The sequence below is a fragment of the Phlebotomus papatasi genome, unplaced genomic scaffold (assembly GCF_024763615.1).
Source record: "Phlebotomus papatasi isolate M1 unplaced genomic scaffold, Ppap_2.1 HiC_scaffold_75, whole genome shotgun sequence".
In the NCBI taxonomy this organism is placed as follows: Eukaryota; Metazoa; Arthropoda; class Insecta; order Diptera; family Psychodidae; genus Phlebotomus; species Phlebotomus papatasi.
The window spans coordinates 1-23,703 of record NW_026604957.1 but is presented as its reverse complement, the minus strand read 5'-3'; the positions used below and the strand labels follow the sequence as shown (position 1 = coordinate 23,703).

The 23,703-nt window shown below is 36.0% G+C and overlaps 3 protein-coding genes across 3 annotated transcripts; 2 read left to right on the top strand and 1 right to left on the bottom strand.

Moving 5' to 3' along the window:
* The first annotated feature begins 8,592 nt into the window (after window positions 1–8,592).
* LOC129809370 (uncharacterized) lies at window positions 8,593–10,061 on the top strand. The gene has a single exon (XM_055859180.1). The coding sequence runs from the start codon at window positions 8,688–8,690 to the stop codon at window positions 9,987–9,989; it is 1,302 nt and encodes a 433-aa protein (XP_055715155.1). The 5' UTR covers window positions 8,593–8,687; the 3' UTR covers window positions 9,990–10,061.
* Window positions 10,062–10,150: 89 nt separating this feature from the next.
* On the bottom strand, window positions 10,151–17,869 carry LOC129809369 (dnaJ homolog subfamily C member 3-like). The gene is made up of 5 exons (XM_055859179.1): window positions 17,575–17,869; window positions 17,395–17,505; window positions 16,836–17,304; window positions 16,346–16,746; window positions 10,151–10,898 (listed from the first exon to the last, which is right to left on the bottom strand). Exons 1-5 carry the CDS (start codon window positions 17,666–17,668, stop codon window positions 10,477–10,479), a joined length of 1,497 nt encoding a protein of 498 aa, XP_055715154.1. The 5' UTR covers window positions 17,669–17,869; the 3' UTR covers window positions 10,151–10,476.
* A 65-nt stretch (window positions 17,870–17,934) lies between these two features.
* LOC129809371 (histone acetyltransferase Tip60-like) lies at window positions 17,935–23,569 on the top strand. The gene is made up of 4 exons (XM_055859181.1): window positions 17,935–18,077; window positions 18,186–18,318; window positions 18,390–18,637; window positions 22,778–23,569. Exons 1-4 carry the CDS (start codon window positions 18,027–18,029, stop codon window positions 23,567–23,569), a joined length of 1,224 nt encoding a protein of 407 aa, XP_055715156.1. The 5' UTR covers window positions 17,935–18,026.
* The last annotated feature ends 134 nt before the right edge of the window (window positions 23,570–23,703 follow it).

Below are 23,703 nucleotides of genomic sequence, written 5' to 3'. Positions count from 1 at the left end.
GTTTATCGGGCAAAGAGAAAATTTTCTTTTTCGCCAGATATATAATCCTTATTCACTCCTTATTCACACACAGGTTCGTATAGATCCCACAGGATCCAGCCTGGGAACATTCATCCGTATCATCCATTCTTACACATTCTTTCTCACGCCATACACAGAGGTTTGTCTCGCGACCACCATTAATCTTATTTTTTTTATATAATATATTTATTTTTGTGATATTTTAGGAATACACTTTTATGTGTTTGCTTTTCTCATTTCCTAAAGATATTTGATAAGATTCTTTTATGAGCTTCAAGAGTTTTGAATTAATTTATCGGATTTTTTTTATTTTATTTTATTTATTTAAGTATTGATTTATTTACCTTTTCTTTTTTTTAAAAGAGAAATTGTTGGTCGTACACGGATACAATTGCTATTAGTTGAAATAAACTATAATGTCCCGTTTTACTATCATAATATAACTATTAACCAATTAGTAAAATATGCTCCTTTGTATAAAAATAATTGAATAATCATTAACACGCATTAAATAATCCTATTTTTTTTTAGTGGAAATGTTCTTGTACTTTTATTTAGAGAATTTGTTTTTAATACGGATGGACAAATGAGATTCATAGAATTTAATAAATTTGGAGTTAATTCGTTTTATGTATCCGTGTAATAAAAATTGATAAAACTGATGCCATTTTCACATTTTTCATTAAATTTATGCTCGTTTTTTTTATTAATGTTTTTTTTTAGTTTTTGAGTCGTTCTTTTGCTCTTTAATATTAATAATATGTTCCCAGCTGACAAGGGCACATATTTAAAGGAATATTTTTATTAATTTGATTTAATGATGAATGAAAATAATCGTCTTCAAAAATTACTGGTGAATTTGTCCACAACCAGGTTTTCCCGCAGGGATTTTCATAATTCATATAGGCATTTCCTATTTTTATGGCAGAGTTATTGTCATTAAGATTAGATGGTTGTTGAAAGAAATTTCTCTGAGTGTTTTTTCGAGTCATTTTGTTAGAGTTTGATAGGGGATATTGTTGATTATTACAGGAAGGTTTTGGGGAAAAGATTGAATATTTCTGATTGTTCTGGTTGCCGCTTATAACATTTGGATAAAAATTATATTGATTAGGATTCCTAAACAGATTTGAAGAGAAATTTCGAGCATAATAAGTATTATTTAGATTTAAAGTGGCATTAAAGTCATTAAATTCGTTTTTTGCAATGTTTTCTGTATTATGTGAGAAAAATCTTTGATAGGGAATATTATCTCTTTCGGATCCATTTACCACATAACCCGCTTTTCTGAGACGATTTTCAGTTAAAATGATTACGTTTTCTAAATTTTCATGTTTTTCGGCGCGAATTAATACTCTTATTTCTGGATCTGGTATCGCACGGGTAAATGATTCAATTGCTATAGTAATCAGTGATTGCTTAATATTTTCGGGGACAAGATATTGCCCAAACTCAGATTCATACGCTTTTGTTATTAAATCAAGACATTCCTGAATTCTTTTTCCAAATTCTTTAAAACTCTCTTTTGTCTCTTTTTGACAAGTATAAAGATTTTCTCTAGCTTCGTCCACACCAATAATATTTTTATGCACTTCACTCATTACATATTGTTTAAAATTTTTATAATTTGACAATGCATCAGAGTTACAGATCCTTTCAAAAATTTCAACACTTATTTTGCTCAAAAGGAGTGAAGTAAAATATTCATCTAATTTAGGGTCATTCTTAATTTTATATAAATTGTAAATTAAATCTGCGACGGTAAAAAATAATTTGATGGACTTACAAGTTAATTCAGTAAGTGAGGCTAGTCTCTGATCCAAGCTGATCAAGTGGGATTTTCGAGGGGTAGTTACCATTTCGTTCTCCATCTTCATTGTGAAATCTTGTGGGTGTAGAATAGAAGTTATCTTCTGTGGAATATCTTGTTGATCTCTCTCAGTTTCTTCCTCAGAACTTTGAAGTGCGTTTGGGAAATCTTCTTCCTGCGAGGATGATTCAGATCGATGATTATCGTTGTCTGCTGTATCAATTTTCGTAATGTAAGGTTTGACTGGAGTGCGAAACATTGTTTTTTATCTCCTCAGCGGGGAAAGTTGGAGAGTATTTCTCTCTGGCTTCCTTTTGATAATAGGGTTAGTGGGTATCGACGATCTCTCCTCCTCTGGAGTTTCTTGACACGATTTCTCGTTTTTTCTCCCAATTGACGTATTCTCACACACCCTCCCGGTTTCGTAGTTTCAGGATTCGAGATTCGTTGGACATCTATCTGCCCGTGAATTCCGACCTCAGGTTGTTTGCCTGGTGATGGTGATCGGCTTCAGACAATGACTGGTCAATCTTCTGGATCCTCTGCTGAATTTCTGCGTTGATTCACTCCAGGATTAATTTTCGATCCCGGGCGAAAACACCAAATGTGGTGACCCAAATTGAGGCCACCTTGTTGCCTCCGGATCCAGATGATGTTGTTTCCTCAATACACTATTTTTTTGAGTTGCTATATTAGGTGAGATTCTTAACAATCTCACCTACTATAATCCTAACAAAATCTCATGTCCTCCGATTGGCCCTAAACTTTGCCAGAATGTGTTTTGACACTTCCTGATCACGAATATATGGATGGCTAAAAACCGTTCCCGTCCGTCCGTCCGCCCGTCCGTCCGTCCGTCCGTCCGTCCGGCCGCTCTTTGGAGCTTAATAGCTCCTAAACTAAAAAAGATATCGACTTGCAGTTTTCGGCAAAGGTTATATATCGTATGAAAATTGCAACTTGGTGCATTGACCCCCCACACCCCACCCCTCCATTCAACATTTTGAAGACCCCCTTTTTTTGTTTTCTCAATAGCTCCGCCCCTATGGCATCGAGCGGGCTCAAACTTTAGTATGTTATAGCTGGGCCTTAGAGCTTTCCATCAATACCCAACTTAAGGTCCCCTGACCCCCCTGACCCGAGCTATAAGGGTCCAAAAAAAATTCTTAAAATGGCCATAACTCCTGTTCTAATTGCCAGAATTTAAAAAATCAGGGCTTTTTGGAAAGCTCTTATGAAATGCCACTTCTCCTTCTAACATCTCAAGTTCATAAAACCACCGCTAGGGGCGCTATTATTAGAAAGAATATTTTAAAATCTTATAAGTTAAATAGCTCAAAAATTCCTTATGCAATCGTGCTGAAATTTTAGTATGTTGTAGCCGTTGATTATACCTATCAAACAAAAAAAAACTTAAGTCGATCCATAACCCCTGACCCGAGCTATAAGGGGTCAAAGTTCGAACATTGACCGGCCTCTATCTTCGGTTCTAATTAACATAGCGGCCTAAATTTTACCTTTTTGGTTTCGTCTCGATGAGCACTTTCAGATGGAAGTTCAAAAAGTCACCACATGTGGCGCTGTGATAGCGTCAAAATTCATCGAAATTCAAAGTAATTTTTCTCAAAAACGGCATTGTGCAAGTTAATGAAATTTTAGTATGTTGTAGTCCAGTCTAGGACGTTTCCAAAATGGTGCAAATGTGAGCTGTGGTTAAAACATAACCGGAGATATGAGGGGTCAAAGTTCACAAAATTCAAAAAATCATATCTCCGGTTCTATGTGACCGATTTTGATGAATAAGGGCTTAAACGAAAGATCTCACCAAATGCTACAACTTTCTAAAATATTTGAACTTCGTGGGACGAACACCAGGGGCGCCACAGTCGAAAAACCAATTTCAATATCACATAACCTCAATTATCTCGACTGTCGCTGAACCGATTTTGATGATTACTTCGACATAATTGTAGAGGACATTTGTCTCTGTATTTCGTACATAAATCATTTTCCGCTCAGACTACGCTATCACTCAGATTTTGCCGTTTAAGTGTGAAAAAATTGATTTTTCCCATAATAACGCTTTGAAATCACTCAGATGCCAATTTGACTGCCTCTACTCCACCAAGACACTTAAAATAGGGTTTTAAATGGAAAGTCCCACAAAATACAACAATTCTTTGATATAGTTGAAGTTCAACAAATGACTACTTGGGGCACTCTGGATGAAAAAACAAGTTAAGAAACAAAAAACCTCGCTTATCTTGGCTTCTGAGTAATCGATGAGATCAAGTTCTATAGGAAAATTATAGAGAACATTCTGGTCTACATTTCACCCATATATCACTTTTCTGTCACTCCATCCAAATCCTTGATATTTTGGTTTTAATAAAAAATTTGTATAATTTCACGAATTTGATTCAAGATAACTGAATGGCGACTCACAATTTCAGCTCTAAATCGAATTTGCATGCACTCCGAGTTAGCTCACGTTAAGAATCTCACCTATATAAGCCGGTTAGGATTATCTGTCCCTTTTTTTATTAAGGAAGATTGTTACTCTGCCCAATGGCATGGGCTACGTTTACACAGTGACTGAACCAACCTCTTGAATCTAGCTACTCTTTTTATACTAAAATCCTCCACTCGCACCCTAATTCTATTCGACATTATTTTCCGTGGGAAGGTGTCCAAGTAGTGATTCAGGACGAACCTCTAGATAACGATCGTCTGGAGACGATCGTTAAGTGTCTTTCAAAATATCCAACTATCCACTTTCGCTATCTCTAGAGTTTTCTCCAACACTTTCTATATCCTTAAGAAAGGGGATGCTTAATTGAGATGACCGAGGACCACACACCTTTTCGATCTTTGTTATCTTTGTCCCTATTTCTTTTCGGGCTTTTATGGCTTTCTTGGCGCGAGCTCTTATTTTACGACCGTCTCGAAGAGAAAGTAATCTTAAAAGCTTGTCACCATAGATCACCCACTTTACGAGTTTTCCAGGAATAGAGGGTGCCTTTGTTTGCTTAAGCCAACAAACGCACCCTCTTTTTGGTCACTCATATCTCGCCCATCGTGATCTTACTAACACCTGCCTAATGGCTGTCTAATGACTTTAAGTTTAGGGTGTTACTTTCGGCTATAAATTTCGTAAGGATAATTGGATAGAAAACTCTCGCGGCGCTAGACATGATCTATCATGTCTCTTCTTGATATTTCACGAAAGAACCAGCGCAATCATGAATATTTGAAAACCGAGTTGTGATGCACAAATTGCGTCACAACAACCCGACTCTTAGACCAACTCATCTCCCAATAGGCTTTCCAGGTTTTTTAAATTGAAAAGTCGTTAAATGTTAAATTCCGTTAATTGTTTTTTCCCCAGTAGTTCTTTGTCTCTCGTGTGATAAAGATCCATGGTACTTTTATTTTTTTCTAATTTTCAAATTTTTAGTTTTTTGCTAGTTAAATTTCTTGATTAATTGCTCCATTTTCTTTCAAATTAATTTGTAGTGGTCAGCTTTCTCCCCTCCGACCAATTGGTGTAACATTTATTTTCTCAACGAAATCCAGAGAACAAATTGTTTTTCAGTCAGTAAGTGTGTAAAGATTTACTCACCTTGTTTTTTCCCATTTTTTGTACATGTATTTTATGTAATAAAAATCCCCTCTGTAGCCACTGAGGAAGGCGTGCAGTACGCCGAAAGCTTTGGGAAACTGAGTATTTTTACTCTGGATTGAATCCATCTCCACTGACGCTTCCGGAAGGGACATTGGTGTCCTGCCTTCGAGTATGATAGTAATTTTTACATTATTTTTCATGACATTTATCTCAAAGTAAAAGAGGAACTACATCAAAATGATGACGAAATTGTTGAAAATTCATAATATTGTGAAGACTTCTTAGTTTTTTATATAAAACAGTACATGTCATATGTACCTCTTTGGTCCACACTTGTATTTTGTACAAGGTTATCGAATTCTCACATAGAAAATTACTTTAGGCAAGTAAAAAATGGTACTCTCGGAAAGAAGAGAAGCATGAAAATCGGCAGATTGTTTGAGATAATGAAGCAATGCAACAGTTCTGTTGAAACAAAAATTAGGTGTGATATAAAAGTTGAACCTCTAAAAAAGGAGTTAAAGACGAAACCAATAAAAGAAAAATGGTCAAAACCAGGCTAAAAGTGTACGAAAACCAGGCCCACTATTGGGTATTTTGAATTGAGTCAAAAACAACTGCAAAAACCTGAAAAAGGCAATGAAATAGATTCTAAGATATTGAGTGATAATATTGTTAGCAATATCAATGAAAATAAAATCGAAAATAAAACTGAGATTATTACAATTATTCTCGATGAAAATAATATCGCTTTTGATGCTAATGGTGATGAAAATAATGGTCCTCTTTCTAAAGAGGAGGTTTTTATTGATCATTCTAAAGATAATGATAAAAACAATACGATTCAAATTAATAAGAAAGCAGCTTGCACCTTCGACAAGCAAAACCAGATAATGCAATCAGAAAATGATAGGATGAATCCAACATTTTGGTTCAATATCATTAAAAAAAATTGACAAGAATATTAACAAATTTGCAATAGCGCGGTTTGAGGGGTTATTTCTCAGAGACTACATCTTGTATTCTCATGACTACGTGACTATGAGTCCAGGAACTTGGATTTCGGACGCATGTATTGATGTCATTTTAAAAATCATAATTAGAAAAACAACAAAGAGAAAGGGACAGATAATCCTAACCGGCTTATGTAGGTGAGATTCTTAACGTGAGCTAACTCGGAGTGCATGCAAATTCGATTTGGAGCTGAAGTTGTGGGACGCCATTCAGTTATCTTGAATCAAATTCGTGAAATTATACAAATTTTGTATTTAAACCAAAATATCATGGATTTGGATGGAGTGACAGAAAAGTGATATATGGGTGAAATGTAGACCAGAATGTTCTCTATAACTTTCCCATAGAACATGATCTCATCGATTACTCAGAAGCCAAGATAAGCGAGGTTTTTTGTTTCTTAACTTGTTTTTTCATCCAGAGTGCCCCAAGTAGTCATTTGTTGAACTTCAACTATATCAAAGAATTGTTGTATTTTATGGGACTTTCCATTTAAAACCATATTTTAAGTGTCTTGGTGGAGTAGAGGCAGTCAAATTGGCATCTGAGTGATTTCAAAGCGTTATTATGGGAAAAATCAATTTTTTCACACTTAAACGGCAAAATCGGAGTGATAGCGTAGTCTGAGCGGAAAATGATTTATGTACGAAATGTAGAGACAAATGTCCTCTAAAATTGTGTTGAAGTAATCATCAAAATCGGTTCAGCGACAGTCGAGATAATTGAGGTTATGTGATATTGAAATTGGTTTTTCGACTGTGGCGCCCCTGGTGTTGGTCCCACGAGGTTCAAATATTCTAGAAAGTTGTAGCATTTGGTGAGATCTTTCGTTTAAGCCCTCATTCATCAAAATCGGTCATATAGAACCGGAGATATGATTTTTTGAATTTCGTGAACTTTGACCCCTCATATCTCCGGTTCTGTTTTAACCACAGCGCACTTACGCACCATTTTGGAAACGTTCTAGACTGGACTACAACATACTAAAATTTCATTAACTTGCTCAAAGGAATTTTTGAGAAAAAAGATTTTGAATTTCGATGAATTTTGACGCTATCGCAGCGCCACCTATGGGGAGTTTTTTGAACTTCCATCTGAAAGTGCTCATCGAGACGAAACCAAAAAGGTAAAATTTAGGTCGCTATGTTAATTAGAACCGGAGATAGAGGCCGGACAATATTCGAACTTTGACCCCTTATAGCTCGGGTCAGGGGTTATGGATCGACTTAAGTTTTTTTTTGTTTGATAGGTATAATCAACGGCTACAACATACTAAAATTTCAGCCCGATTGCATAAGGAATTTTTGAGTTATTTAACTTTTAAAATTTAAAAATTTTCTTTTTAATAACAGCGCCCCTAGCGGTGGTTTTACGAACTTGCGATGTTAGAACGAGAAGTGGCATTTCACGAAAGCTTTCCAAAAAGCCCCCATTTTTTAAATTCTGACAATTAGAACCGGAGTTATGGCCATTTTAAGAATTTTTTTTGGACCCTTATAGCTCGGGTCAGGGGGGTCGGGGGACCTTAAGTTTGGTATTGATGGAAAGCCCTAAGGCCCAGCTATAACATTCTAAAATTTGAGCCCGATCGATGCCATAGGGGCGGAGCCATTAAGAAAACAAAAAAAGGGGGGTATTCAAAATGTTGAATGGAGGGGTGGGGGGTGGGGGGTCAATGCACCAAGTTGCAATTTTCATGCGATATATAACCTTTGCCGAAAACCGCAAGTCGATATCTCTTTTAGTTTAGGAGCTATTAAGCTCCAAAGAGCGGCCGGACGGACGGACGGACGGACGGACGGACGGACGGACGGGCGGACGGACGGGCGGACGGACGGGAACGGTTTTTAGCCATCCATATATTCGTGATCAGGAAGTGTCAAAACACATTCTGGCAAAGTTTAGGGCCAATCGGAGGACATGAGATTTTGTTAGGATTATAGTAGGTGAGATTGTTAAGAATCTCACCTAATATGAATCTATTGACTGTGTATACACATGGAAGCTTCTTAACTGTAGTAGGGTTGATAAATCTCAGTGGAGAAACACTATCAAAAATGTCAATGAAATTGATTTGGAGAAGACTAAATTTATTTTTCTATCCTATAATGAGGGAAAAAGTACCGCAAACGATAAAAGGTGTTCGACGCCATTGCAGTAAAGTCTGCGTGAAAACTTTGGTATTTTGTGTGAAAAACGATCTCTACATTGTAAAATATGGATTCTATTGAGAGGCACTTGTTCGACGCGATGTTCGGCTTGAATATTCCGCTCGGAGTGGGTAAGCCACTGTGTCCGGAGAAGCTTGATAAGATGCGAGGAAGGTGGCAGAGAAAATCCATCCTTGAAATTCATCTTTCAATGTCCATTGTGGACATGGAAATGAAGCCGAAAAAATCTCTTGATGAGATCCGTTCGGAAATGGAGAATATTGGGGGCGGAATCTGCAAGAAAGTTATTAGTGAGGGCTTTGGGAGTGTCACTAAGGATAAACCTGAGATTACAATTCAGTACGTCAAGTACGGTCAAATGCTGGATAGCGATAAAATTGAACTGTGTGATTCAACGTACATTGCACAGAAGCCGTATACTTTTGTCCTGGGGAGCAATTGTGGGCTTCTGCTGGGCTTTGAGAAGGCCGTACGATCGATGCGAAATCAGGAGAAAGCAGAATTTATCATGAGTGAGCAGAAGAATGGCAATCCACCGGTGACAAGGAATGTAATGTTTATAATTGAAGTGATTCGAGTGGCTGATGTAATGGTGAAGCAGGACCGGGTGAGGCTTCACAACAACTACCCTGAGACCATGAGGCTGGTTCAGGAGCTACGTGACAAGGGCAAAGATGCCTTCACTGCACAGTTTTATCGAGTGGCTGCCGATATGTACACGGAAGTCGTGAGCCTTCTGAGGAATGTCCTCGTGCAGACCGAAACTGACAATAATAAGCGACTGGAGCTGCTCCTTAAAATGTACCTCTACGCTGGAATGACGTACAACAAGTTGGAACAGGCAGAATTTGCCTATCTGATGCTAATCAATGCTGTGAATTTGCTGATGAGTGAAGCTGTTTCTGTTTCGAATGTTCTCATGGGCAAGATCTATCTGCATGCAGCTCGAGCCAATCGTATGCTCAATGATATCCAAGAGTCTTTTGTATTTCTCACCAAGGCCGAAGAGTGCATTGGTAACGCTCCAGAAGTTCTGGATGAATATAAGAAGCTCTTCCAGATTTTCCACAAAGCTTGCGACATGGATGCTATAGGAAAAACTGTGTGCCGTGCAGTGGACAAAGGTGACGACGGTGTTGAGAACAATCATTCCATGTTTGTGGCCACCTTCGATCACATTCTGAAGACTTTCATGTGTGGCAAGGATAAATCCAAAACCGTTTACGGTCTCGAGTGCAATGAGCACGTTCCAGCAGCCATGAAACTAGCTGCCAAGTACAAGAAGATCAAACTTGAGGTGAACTCAAATGATTCTGGCACCATTGCCTATTCCCTGACCAGGAAGTAAATCATCATTCAACATTACTCAAATAGCTGAGATTCTTTTAATATGTTCCCTCCATTCTAGTTCCTTTTTTTTCGAGAGCTTTGAAGTATTTTTTTTTTCCTCATAATATTTACTAAATGTTCTCTTGTGAATTTACCCTCGTAAACTAAACAAAAAATAAATTTGCGTTACTTAACAAATTTTATTATTTATTTTTTTTTTTATGTACATAGATTATCCAAGATTCACACTCATTCCTCACAGTCATACTCTTTTGCTCAGCACAGACACTTAAAATCCTGACTTGATATTACTTTTTTTTTCTCTTGTTATGCTTGAAAATCCAAAAAGAAAAATAATTTAAGCTTGAGTGTGGGATTTCCTCAGGCAAAGTATAATATATTATACAGTTGGTCTTGGGTGGATTGGAGAGAGGAGACACCACCCACACTCACACACACACACACCTACGCCCCCCCCTCCCCTCCAGCAATGTGGCCTCTTGTGATTAGTTGAAGTGAAATTTGAACTGAAACGGTGATCCATGGTGGAAATGATGGAAGGGATTTCCACCCCGGAAGCCACCATATTGATTATTACCACCTTCAGGATCCAGTGGATCTTCACCATTGTCAAATTGTTGCCTCTTCTCCGGATCCGTCAACACTTCCTTCGCTGCTGCAATATCAATAAATTTCTTCTCAGCAATCTTCTTCTCATCACCCTGAAAATTATCCGGATGCCACTTCTGAGCAGCCTTCCTGTAAGCCTTAACAATCTCTTGCTTTGTGGCTGATCGTTTTACATTGAGGATCTTGTAGTAGTCTCTTCTCTCTGATTGCTTCTGCAGGCGTTTCGCCCTCTCGAGACCCTCTTTGGCCCTCTGAAGATGTTCATCGATATTAATGGCTGCTTGATAATCCCTGATGGCTGCAAGAACAAGAAAACAATAATCAATTCACTCTACCTACAAGAAAATTATAATTTCTCTTATTGGATAATTTATATACAGCATTCGTGTAAGACTCAAATTGATTAAAATAATCTTTTTCATTTCCCTTGTTAAACAAACTCATTAGCAAGATGTAACAATCCAAAACCCATTGAATCCTACTAATTATTTCCAAGAATTCTGGCAAAGCAAATTTTTAATTTTAATTGTTTTAGATTTGCTTGAAGGTAGGGTAAGTGTGCGAAATTCCGGCCAGCTTGCAATTTCGGCCACCTTTTTTGTTCCTCGAATTTCCATGAACTTTTAGATTTTACGTACTCTAGAGATTATGCAATGCAAAAGAATAACAAAAAATGTAGCTTCGACAAATGAGATGACGTGAAAAAGATATTGGAAGAATTCCCGAAGGGCAAGGAACTATGAGAATGGAGGTGGCCGAAATAGGGCACCAAAGCTATGTCTATATTTTTATTAATTTTAAAATGTATTAAGAATGATTTTAGAGTAAATAAAGACGGTAAACTCTTTACAAGGTTCCAAGAAACACTCTTTAAGAAAAAAAGAATTAAAAAAAATCAATTTGATTTTAAAATATTACATTTCAAACTTTAGACTTTGACGATTGCATGCAACTATGCCGAAATTTGGCACACTTACCCTAATCATTCTTAAATTATAATTTTATGACAATTAATTCTAAGTTAAGCTAACAGATATAGAAATTTACGAAAAAAAACTGGTGGAGAAGAAATATCACTGTATTATAATTAATTAATTAATTTCTTTATTGTACACGGGCCTTATGGCCATTTTGTACAAATACAATTATATATAATAATTATTTAGCATATTTCTTTTTTTAATAAAAAATAATAATGAAAATTCTTATATTAAAATTTTTACATTAACCCATTCAGTCAATGTACCAGAAATATTTGAGATAGAATGTTCATATTTTGGGATTAGATTTCTACAGATTAATAGATGAATTTTTTGAAAGGAAAAAAAAATCTCATTTGGGGGCACGGGGAGCCCCTGTCAAACACATGTCTTAACGGTCACTGAATTTAAATTCTGTACATTAATTAATTACAAACTCTATTGCTTTAGATTTAGATAGAGTAACTATCTAAGAAAACAAATTGGTAACTAGAATTCAAATCAGGAAAGAGAAAAGAGGCCAATTTTAACAAAGTCGACGGGATGTCAAATTTTCCGTTCGCTATTTTGAGAAAAAAAACTTGCATGAGCTTCCGCGAAGTAAGAAAACAATAACAAAATGTATTCCCATCTCTGTCGGACTAAGTATTTTTCTCAAAAAAATGAAGAACTAAAGTTACTATTAAAATCTATTCCCGACAGCAATTCGGATAAAAATTGCCCAGGAATAAATCATTTAAAATCATTCAATTTGCGTATGATGTATTATACTGACATTTCCTATATTTCCCATATGTTTCTAGCGTGTCGAAAAAACTTTTGAGTTTATTAACTGTTTTCTGTCATTGTAGAATGAATTATCAAAAACTACTAATACAATTACTAAGGCAATTTATTAACGAACAGGCAACCGAAAACCATAAATTGGTAACCTACGTAGTTTTGGAGATATCTTGTGAAATGTGCACGAAAACAGGAAAAAAATGTACACTAAAATCGCTCGCATTTTTCAGAGCTAGTCTCACTCCCCTGTATAAGACCATGATAAGGAATGGGTTAACCCTTTAAGGACAATTGGGTCACCGGTGACCCAAAAATGAAATTTTTCCTACGATCATCTAAAGTTGTATCTTGCATTAAAAAGCCAGAAATTTTTTTTCCGACCCCCATTTTTTGACCCTCTCGTCCTTAAAGGGTTAAAAGAGCTGTAAGGGTTCAAAAAAAAAAAAACTCTTAACTCTTTCCGGACCGCAGCATATCGTCGATTGCCTCAGCAACTGTGCTAACTGCATTTGCTTTGTGTCAGCATTCGTTGTAAGCAACGCATCGCTGCGCGGCGTTTGCAATGAATGCAGACACAAAACAGATGCACTTAGCACAGTTGCTGAGGCTACCGACGATATGCTGCAAGCCAATTTCACAATTTTTAATCAAAAATATCTAAGCTCAGGAATTAATTGAGGTCCTACAAAAAATATCTCACATTTGGACATCCTTATAGTTTGTAATCATCCACAAGAATCACTTCTGAATAATTAAAAAACATTGTTTTTCATAGAATATTCATATGCTTCTTTGGGTACTAGAGTCCCAAAAGAGACGAAAGAGTTAAAATGGCCATGACTCCGGTTCTAATTATCAGAATTTAAAACGTGAGGGCTTTTTGGAAAGCTCTCGTGAAATGCCACTTCCCCTTCTAACATCACAAGTTCATAAAACTACCGCTAGAGGCGTTATTTTTAAAAAGAAGATTTTTCAATTTTCTAAGTTAAATAACTCAGAAATTCCTTTATGTATCGGGCTGAAATTTTAGTATGTTGTAGCCGTTGATTATACCTATCAAACAAAAAAATACTTAAGTCGATCCATAACCCCTGACCCGAGCTATAAGGGGTCAAAGATCGAAAATTGACCGGCCTCTATCTCCGGTTCTAATTTAACATTTTGACTGGGTTTTTGGTTTCGTCTCGATGAGCCCTTTCACATAAAGGTTCAAAAGGTCACCACAAGTGGCGCTGCGATAGCGTCAAAATTTAAACTCTATTATTTCGGCGAACATTTTAAAATATATATTTTTGTATAGTTGTTAATGTACGATTCCGAAATAGGTATATCAGACTGATAAGTCAATTCTCTTTAGTCTTCAGTGCCTCTATGCAAAAACGTATGGAAAAGTGAAATGTTGATAGACTCCTGCACAAAATAGTTGTGGATTTAAATAAAATAATTGTAAGGCCCAGATTAATTTAGAAATAGGCAGAAAAGTCGTATCTAGCCCCACAGCTCAAAGTAGCCCCACCTCCCCCTATCTCCGGTTCGATTAGGCCGATTTTGAAGTGTTAGCGCGCGTATTAAAGGAATCGCAAAGCACTTCAACTTTCTAGAGCATTTAAACTTCGTAGGACCAACGCTAGAGGCGCCACAGTCGGGAAAACCATTTTCATAACACATAACCTCAATTATCTCTATACGTGCTTAACCAATTTTGATGATTACTTCGGCATAATTGTAAAGGATATTTTATATCTATATTTCGTCCAAACATAATTTTTTGTTCAGACAATGTCATCTGTTCGATTTTGTCGTTTCAGTGCGAAAAAAATCATTTTTCCCATAATAACGCTTTGAAAAACCCCTCAGATGTCAATTTGACTGCTTCTACTCGACCAAGATCAAGACACTTAAAATAGGGTTTTAAATGGAAAGCCTCACAAAATACAACAATTCTTTGATATAGTCGAAGTTCATCAAATAAACACTTGGGGCGCTCTGGTCGAATAAACGAGATGAGAAACAAACAACCTCGATTATCTCGGCTTCTGATTAATCGATGAGATCATATTCTACGGCAAAATTATAGAGAACATTCTGGTCTACATTACACCCATATATCACTTTTCTGTCAGTCCATCCAAATCCTTGATATTTTGGTTTAAATAAAAAATTTGTATAATTTCACGAATTTGATTCAATATAACTGAATGGCGTCCCCCAATCTCAGCTCTAAATTGAATTTGCATGCATTTCGAGTTGGATCACATTAAGAATCTCACCTACAATAAGCTGATCTAGGCTTATCACTAGCTTTTTCCACGTCATTGAAGAATATAAGTGAATAAAAATTCTTTCCCGGCAGCAATTCGAAATTCGAATTTTAGATATCAATTGCGCAGAAATACATTATCTCTAAAATCATAGTTTGCATTTAATTTTAAATATTCGAATGAGCATTTGTCATCCAAACACAGTGAAATTGGATAACTAGATTACGGCCTACACTATCAATCGAATTTTAATCACAAAAATAAAACAAAAATGTTAAAACTTTTAGCTTTAATAATAACTATTATTATTAATTATTACTATGTATTCACAATAATAGGGACATCTCTTTTACAATTGTGAAAATAAATAAAAGAAAAAAAAAGAAGAGGGAAAAAAACAAAAGAGAAAAAAAATACAAAAACAAAAGAAATTTAAGAATTAATTAACAGTAATGAGCAAAAAGAGCAAATTTTAATAAAAAAAAATTATCTTTGACTATTTCCTTAAGTTAACTCTTATAAGGTCAGCAGTTTATTGATCTGTTGCAAACTCAATAATCTAGCCTGACTGCAATCCCGTTTTATACGATTTTTTTTGGTAAATCTTGAGATTGTTGTTCATGATAACTATGTTAGAGGAATAATGTGAATTTAGATTTTGATCAATGAATTATTATGGTGCTCCATGTTGTCTATTTTAATCAAAATCTTTTATCTCGATTTCTTTCATGCTTTAATTTAAAATTTCCCTTGCATGAAGACAGTTTTGCTGTTTCATTCTTTAATGTTCTAATCTTTTATTACAACTTTTTAAAAACCATTAAAAATAAATGTCTTATTAAATCAATGTCCTGAAACTACCCCCCCCCCTCCCAATTGTGTTATTGTCCGTTGTCCCATGCCTCATACCGAACCAGAGATTTGATATTGGCAAGTCCGTTTGCCATTGACGTGGCCCGTTTTTGGACAAGATAACCTTAATTTTAGGCCTCGACACAATTAATAATAATAATGTTCTGATGGTTCTGATTTGCGAAATGCTTATGGCAACAAAGTCTAACTAGTTTCCCTTGAATAGGGTAAGTGTGCCAAGTTTCGGCATAGTTGCATGCAAGCGCCAAAGTCTCAAGTTTGAAATGTAATATCTTTAATAGAGATTGATTTTTTCATTCCTTCTACTTAAGATGTGTTGCTTAGAACCTTGTAGACAGTTTATCGTCTTTATTTACTTTAAAATCATTCTTAATATATTTTAAAATTAATAAAAATGTAGACATAGCTTTGGTGCCCTATTTCGGCCACCTTCATTCTCATAGTTCCTTGCCCTTCGGGAATTCTTCTAATATCTTTTTAACGTCATCTCGTTTGTCGAAGCTACATTTTTTGTTATTCTTTTGCATTGTACAATCTCTACGGTATGTATAAAATAAAAATTCATGGACATTCGAGGAACAAAAAAGGTGGCCGGAATTGCAAGCTGGCCGGAATTTGGCACACTTACCCTAAGCATATTTCTTATAAATTAATTTATTATCTCAATATTTTATATTTTCGAAAATTATGCATGACCGTACTGCCCTATTCTCCCCTAACGACCTAAATGCCGGGAACATTTTTCACCGAGAAAACTGAATTTGTGTTTATCCGTCTTTTGAATTCCATTTCTTTCACCAATTTGAGAAACACATAAAAATTTTAGAATAAATATTTGATTGACTCACCATCATCGTACATCTCCGTGCCGATGTAGGCCTCAGCACGATCACAGAGAACACTGGGATCCTTCTGAATGTCCAGAGCTTCTCGACATCTTGTCACTGCTTGCGTGAACTGTTCATCCTTGACGTGGCACGAACAGAGCAATTGCTTTGCACTGAAGATCACCATTGGAATATCTGATTCCAACTTCAACACCTTCTCCGCTGACTCCACGCATCCCTCGTACTGTCGCTCATCCAGATATGATTGGGCATCAGAAAGGGCCTTTTCCACCTTCTTGAGCTTCTTGTAGAAGGGGAAGCAGTCTTTATGTTCGGGATCCAACTTGAGACACTCACGGATCTCCTTTAAGGCATCTGCTGTATGTCCCAGATTGTACAGTAGCTCAGCCAGACGAAAGTATCTGCAGAATGGAATTTTCATAAAATCCCATTATAATTCAGTGCAAATAATGCTGAAGAGAAAAAAAAATACATTTAGGATGATACTGACCCGCCTGTGCTGTCCTGGGACAAACGATTGACAGATCTGAGATCAGAAACTGCAGATAGAACATCATTCTCATTGATGTAGCAATCTGCACGGGTTTCCCGGAACTTTGCACTCCACGGTGAAATTTCCAGGAGTTGAGTGAGGAAGGCTATTGCAGTTCTGTGGTCACCACGAGCAATCAAATTCTCAATGGAATTCCACTGTTCTCGGGCAGGATCAACTTTACTGTACAAATAGTTGACATCATCATTGTAGGGATCCTCCATTAGCGATTTATGGAAATCCAATTCAGCTTTATCAAAGTCTCCCAGTTTGAGATGTACTACTCCACGTTGTGCTCGAGCTGTCGTAAAGTCTGGCTTTAGCTCTAGAACCCGAGAGAAATCACTGAGACTGTTTCTAGCTTTGCCCAGAGCGAAATAAACCGTTCCTCGCTTAAAAAGTGTCAGGTAGTTTGACGGATCCCCCTCTGAAATATTAATTACACCAAATTGAAGGCATATCTGTCCCAGCAATCAAATAGAAAATTAAAAAAAGGAGGGTTATCAATGATTCCCACCAACAGCTGCGTGGAAGTGTGTGAGGGCGTCTGATAACTGGCCTGTGGCCAGGTACTGTCCTCCCATCTCGATGTGTCTCTCAATTTCTGCCTGAGTTGCTGACTCGGCACCTAATTAAATAGTCATTTCAATAAAGCTAAAAGCTCTAATCAGTGTGAGGACAGAGGGCATGATCTTACCATCCATAAAGAGATCCAGGAAAAGAAGTAGCAAGAATGCTGTGAACTTTTTATCTTGGGCAAATTGCACCATATCTACCATTCCGATTGCCATGATTTCTCACAAAATAACACTTCAACTTTCTATAAGTTATTTACTGTATTACTGAACCCGTTTCACAAAAGTATTTCATTGAATTTTGAGAGAATATTGAAGACGCAGCGACATGACGAAATTTCTGACCAAAAATACAACCGTCTTGACACTGACCGACCAATGACATGTCATGTGGTGCTTGCTGATTGGTCCAGGTCATTCGTAAAAGCAAACCCGCCCGATCTCCACCGCGACTGCAAAATTCATCCCGGGCGATAGCTCTAGCGGAAATTTTTGGTACTTAGTTGACAGCTATAAAACATCAAAACAAGATTTTTGTTTCTCTCCAAAATTGGTGAAAAACCCGTGAAAACCAATGCAAATAATGGATATTGATGAAGATGCATCATCCATTTGTGAGTCTACAGTAAGTATTTGTGGAAATTTTCACGGGGGTGAACACAAATTCACTAAATTTGAAAGGGTAATACAGAATGTAAACATAACCAAACAATTATGCTTTGGTGCTCCCCAGGCATCGCTCACGGAAGGATGTAGACTCCCAGTCCGGATGAATGGGACAAATGATTGGCCACTGGCTGAAATAATTAGTGTTAAGGACATTATGGGACAGCAACAGAAACTCTTCTATGTACATTATGTAGACTGTAAGTGGGAAAGCCGGGTGATATTGTTTTGTAAACATTTTTGTTGACAACCACTCTCTCTCTCTTGGCAGTTAATAAGAGACTCGATGAATGGGTTAGTGAGGATTTTATGGACACGAGAAAAGTACAATTTCCCAGAAAAGATGGCTCAACCACAGGACAAAATACTGGTGTTACAACACCCAAAAAACAACCCACAGTTCCCACCACGGGAAATACTTCGAGACCCGTGAGTCCAGTCACACCCTCCAGTGAGCTCGTCAACGGAAGTGCTGTTCTAGCGGCAGCACTACAGAAAAAGATGAACAGAAAGCGAAAGGTAAAGAGTTGGGGTGTCTTTCCGGAAGGTTTGCTTTTTATTTTGGCTGTGATTCTTTCATCATTACGACTGAGATATTGCAGTTCAATGTACTGTCTCCAATCGTGCTCATATGCAAAGATTCAATTTTTTGAGAATCTTTTTTTTTATAGATAGTGGACGGAAAAATAGACTTCTCTTGAGTTTTAATCTTTAATTCTTCGTGGCGTTTCGAGGATACATGTCCTCTTCATCAGGTTTCGAATTAGAGAAAACTACCTGTGTCAGCCTTTTGGATGGTAAACATATCAGTGCGAAATTGTGAAAAAGTCCAAGTGAAGTGCAGGAGCAAATTTTCCCACCCGTACGTGATTTTTTCTCTAATTGTAAACCTGATGAAGAGAACATTTATCCTCGAAACGTCGTTAAGAATAAAGGAATAAAAATCAAGAGAGGTCCATTTTTGGTCACTCTCTGCTACATTTCATCAGTCCGGTTTTAAATTTTCGAAAATATTTTATTTCGGATTTGAGCTCCTGTGAAAATTTAGTGATCAAAAAATGATAAAATGATGGCTCGAGTTGTTTTCGTAATTTATTATTAATTATTACTTGTTTTGAAGTTCGATTTGACAGAAATATTTCACCTGATTCTAGTAATTTAAAATTTACAAAGTATTTTATTTTTTAATTCATTTACCCTTTCGTCTCTTTTGGGATTCTGGGTATCCAAGTAGAAAACATTTTGTTTTTGGCTTATTCGAATTATTAAAATTTCAATAATTATTGTAAATAATTATAAAGTAGAAGCACTTCAAAACCTAAACTATCTAGCTAAGCCTTGGAACACTTTTTAAAAACGTTTCTTCTTTCGAGTCACATATCTCGAGTCTTAACAGAATGCGTCCTAATTCAATAACATATTCAAATGCTTTGAATAATTTTCTTTTAAATACATTCTTAACCTCAAGCAATATTTTTATTTTATAACTCATTAGGAAGAAAATTAGGTAATGAGGTCCCTGTAATCCAAAGTCTGTATTTGAGGTGAATATATTTTGAAAGGGTCCCGGTCAAAATCCCGAAAGCCAAAATCGCCAAAATCCAGAAATCTTAAATGTGTCATAGCTACTCCCACGATTGCACCCGCGCTTGCTGGAGGCAAAAGAAAATCTTCTGTGTCTTGAGAAATTATTCTAAACATTTTCCCCCATATAATTTCATCCCTTTTAGGATTTTGAACATTCGGGATTTTGGCTGCCACCGATTTTGAAAGGATTATTCCCTAAACTAAACTAAAAAAAAGCTTTTAACGCAAAGAAAAATCTCTTAAAAACACATACAAAAACTAATTTAGGATTTTACGAATTGAGAAAAAAGGTACAAAACCCTCGTTCTGATTGATCTTAACAGCTCTTTTTGGAGGGAATTGCGTTTTTAGCTTGAAAATAATACCCTAAAAAATATTCTTAGATTAAAGAGGCTTTAGACTTAACTTAAAAATCGCCATACAGTAGACTCTCTCTCAATCGGGCGTATGGGGCAAAATGTCATCCGGTTTATCGATAGATTTGAGCGTCAAAGCCTTTGTAAATTCCACAAAAAACACTCAATTATAAAGAATCACGATAAAATAGAAAGAACTACAGTGAATTTGAGCGAATCAGCTTCATAATTAAACGTAAAAATTGTCAACAAAATTTTTCGCCCGATTGAAAAAGAGCCGATTGAGTGAGAGTCTACTGTAAATGTTTTCAGCTGAATTGAAATCGGTTAGCATTTGCTGCTCGCTGGGCTGTTAAATTCTTTTATTTTATTTAACAAAAAGGATTATCAAAAGTAGCTTGAACTTTCATTTAGAATTTACCGAAACATTATAAAATTTAAATTATTTGATAAAGACGAGAATATTTCCACCTAAAATTCCGATAAACCAAAGTTCCTCAATGTGTTTTAAAACCCAATTCAAAAGCTAATCTTAATGAATCTTGGGAATATCGTAAGCTGATAGTTTCCTTAACCCTTTAAAGACGAGACACTTTTTACGAACTGAAAATCAACAATAAAAATTAAACTGAGAAACATAATGATAAGTCTTACATCTAACCTTGGAAAGTCCAACAGAGTCTGATTCGGTGTATTTTGTGCTTCTATGGACGATAGGGACAAAAATAGCTCAAAAATTTAAGTATTTTTCTAACAATACCAATGATTAATATTTTTCGCTTTAATGAAAAATATTACGTATGAATATTGTAGATTTTATTGCCAAAGGGCTTTGCTTAAAAAAATTGGAAGTATAAAAAATAAATGAAATCATTTATGAATTTGAGAATTTAAAAATTCGCCATTTTTTAGCTTAAATATTTACTACATAGCATATATAGCTAGAGACTTGCAAAAAATATTCTAGATAACTTCAACCTTCTACTTTACAATTATGTACAGACATAAGAAAAAAATAACTTTGGGTAGTCAGGAAAAATTATTTTCTTTATGGGACACCGGTGTTCCACTCGTCCTTAAAGAGTTAACCCATTAAGTTAAAGAATTTTTTTCCTGCGGCCTTCCAAACTAATCTTATATGTGCTCTAAGAAGTCAGAAAAAGTGTTTTTTTTTTCTGCCTCTCAATTTTTGACCCTCTCGTCCTTAAAGTTTTAAAGAGATCAAGAAGACTTTCTTAAAGAAAATGCCGGGAAATTGATGAGAAGTCTTTTGTTAATTTTCTTTCTAAATTGATTATGATTTGATTATTTTTGACGATATGGCAAGTTTCAGAGATTCTCTAAAAGCTCTTCTAAGGCAACATTGCAGTTATTTTTTTGTGAACAATTGATCACAAACTTCCTCAAAGTTCTCTTAAAAAACTATTTTTGGAAGTTCAAAACAATTTCGAAGTTTTTAGTATTCGATATGTGCAACGTTACTTTAGAAAAATGACCACCAATTTATTTTAATTCCAATTGAATGATTTTGAACTTTTCGAAAAGCTCTGAAATTCAACAAAAGACTAAGCCAGTAAAGGCGCTTTCTTCGGTTAAAAAACCCTTAAATTGAGATATATCTTAGTGTTCTTGAATAATTTTTAGTATTTAGGGGAAGGCTTTCAAGCTTCAGATACCTTCTGGCTTCGAACACTTCATATTTTTCCTATATTTCTTTAATGAATGTGACCTATTTTTTCAGGAAATGTGCAACATAAGACTATTAAAATTTATATTGCTTTATAAGTAGATAGGTCATTAGTGTGTGCGAAGCCTGAAAGCCTTCATTTACCGAGTAGTTGGGGGCAACGACATCCCTTCTTTCTCGCTACGCCCTTGCTTGATTGAGATTTTCCCGGAGCCATGTGAACTTTTATAAGTTTTTTTTTACTTAACAGCTTTAGATTATAAAAAAACCTTTACGACCATTAATTTCTTGTTGAGGACCTAAACTTTTGAATAAGTAAGGTTGGCATGATGAAGAGTCAAGACTTTAACCCTTTAAGGACGATTGGAACACCGGTGAACCGTAAAGAAAACAATTTTTCCTGACTACCCAAAGTTATTTTTTTCTTATGTCTGTACATAATTGTAAAGTAGAAGGTTGAAGGAATCTAGGATTTTTTTGCAAGTCTCTAGCTATATTTGCTATGTAGTAAATATTTAAACTCAAAAATGGTGAATTTTTAAATTCTAAAATTCATAAATGATTTTTTTTATACTTCTAATATTTTTAAACAAAACCCTTCTGGCAATAAAAACTACAATACTCATAAGTAATATTTTTCATTAAAGCGAAAAATATTATTCATTGGTATTGCCAGAAAAATTACTTAAATTTTTGGGCTATTTTTGTCCCTATCGTCCATAGAAGCACAAAATACACCGAATCAGACTGTTAGACTTTCCAAGGTTAGATGTAAGACTTATCATTGATTATGTTTCCCAGTTTAATTTTTATTGTTGATTTTCAGTCAGTAAAAAGTGTCTCGTCGTTTAAGGGTTAATCAATTTGAATTTCCAATGAAAGAATCACAGCTTCTGTAAGCTAAAACGAGGTTTTGCACTTTTTTGTTGGAAGAATTTTTGGGCGGGAAATTTTCTTTTTGTTCTGTATATCCGGAAAGGGGTATTTCTTTGAGGATTTTATGAAACTTTAGCTATGTGCATGTTTTAGCTGAGCACTGTTGCGCAGTTAAACATTCCGTTGCAGACAACCCCATCCGTGGATGTAGAAGAGAACTCCCAAGAGGGCTCACAGCAACAAACACCCCGACAATCTGGCAGTTTAGTGGCACACCATGATGATGTGGTGACAAGAATGAAGAATGTAGAGATGATTGAGTTGGGTATACATCGGATAAAACCATGGTATTTTGCACCATATCCCCAGGAATTGTGTCAGATGTCCTGCATCTACATCTGTGAATTCTGTCTAAAGTATCGGAAGAGCAAAAAGTGTTTAGAGAGGCACATCAACAAATGCAATCTCAAGCACCCGCCCGGCAATGAGATCTATCGCAAGGGTACAATTTCATTTTTTGAAATTGACGGACGAAAGAACAAAGTATATGCCCAGAATTTGTGTCTTCTGGCTAAACTCTTTCTCGACCACAAGACTCTCTACTATGACACTGATCCGTTCCTCTTCTATGTGATGACTGAATTTGACTCACGGGGCTTCCATATAGTTGGATACTTTTCCAAGGAGAAGGAAAGTACAGAGGATTACAATGTTGCATGTATACTCACGATGCCACCGTTTCAACGGAAAGGATATGGGAAGTTACTTATTGAGTTTAGTTATGAATTGTCCAAATTTGAGGGTAAGACAGGATCACCTGAGAAGCCACTGTCAGACCTCGGACTTCTGTCCTATCGGAGTTACTGGGCACAGACAATTTTGGAAATTCTACTGGCCCAGAAGCCCACCGGAGAATTAGAAAAACCGCAAATTACAATCAAGTAAGAAAGAGATTTATTTAACAGGAAAATTTTCGAACAGCTCAATTCTTTACCATTTTTTTTTTAAATTTTCTTTTAGCGAAATCTGTGAACTAACCAGTATCAAGAAAGAGGATGTAATATCCACACTACAAAATC

What these genes read in the sequence shown, in the direction of transcription:
- LOC129809371 (XM_055859181.1), top strand. Translation starts at nt 18,027, where the DNA reads ATGCAAATAATGGATATTGATGAAGATGCATCATCCATTTGTGAGTCT. An exon ending in CTATGTACATTATGTAGACT is followed by an intron (nt 18,319 to 18,389) that starts GTAAGTGGGAAA and finishes CTCTCTTGGCAG; the next exon opens with TTAATAAGAGACTCGATGAA. An exon ending in AGATGAACAGAAAGCGAAAG is followed by an intron (nt 18,638 to 22,777) that starts GTAAAGAGTTGG and finishes TGCATGTTTTAG; the next exon opens with CTGAGCACTGTTGCGCAGTT.
- LOC129809370 (XM_055859180.1), top strand. Translation starts at nt 8,688, where the DNA reads ATGGATTCTATTGAGAGGCACTTGTTCGACGCGATGTTCGGCTTGAAT.
- LOC129809369 (XM_055859179.1), bottom strand. Translation starts at nt 17,668, where the DNA reads ATGGCAATCGGAATGGTAGATATGGTGCAATTTGCCCAAGATAAAAAG. An exon ending in TCCCAGGACAGCACAGGCGG is followed by an intron (nt 16,747 to 16,835) that starts GTCAGTATCATC and finishes TCCATTCTGCAG; the next exon opens with ATACTTTCGTCTGGCTGAGC. An exon ending in CACGGAGATGTACGATGATG is followed by an intron (nt 10,899 to 16,345) that starts GTGAGTCAATCA and finishes TTGTTCTTGCAG; the next exon opens with CCATCAGGGATTATCAAGCA.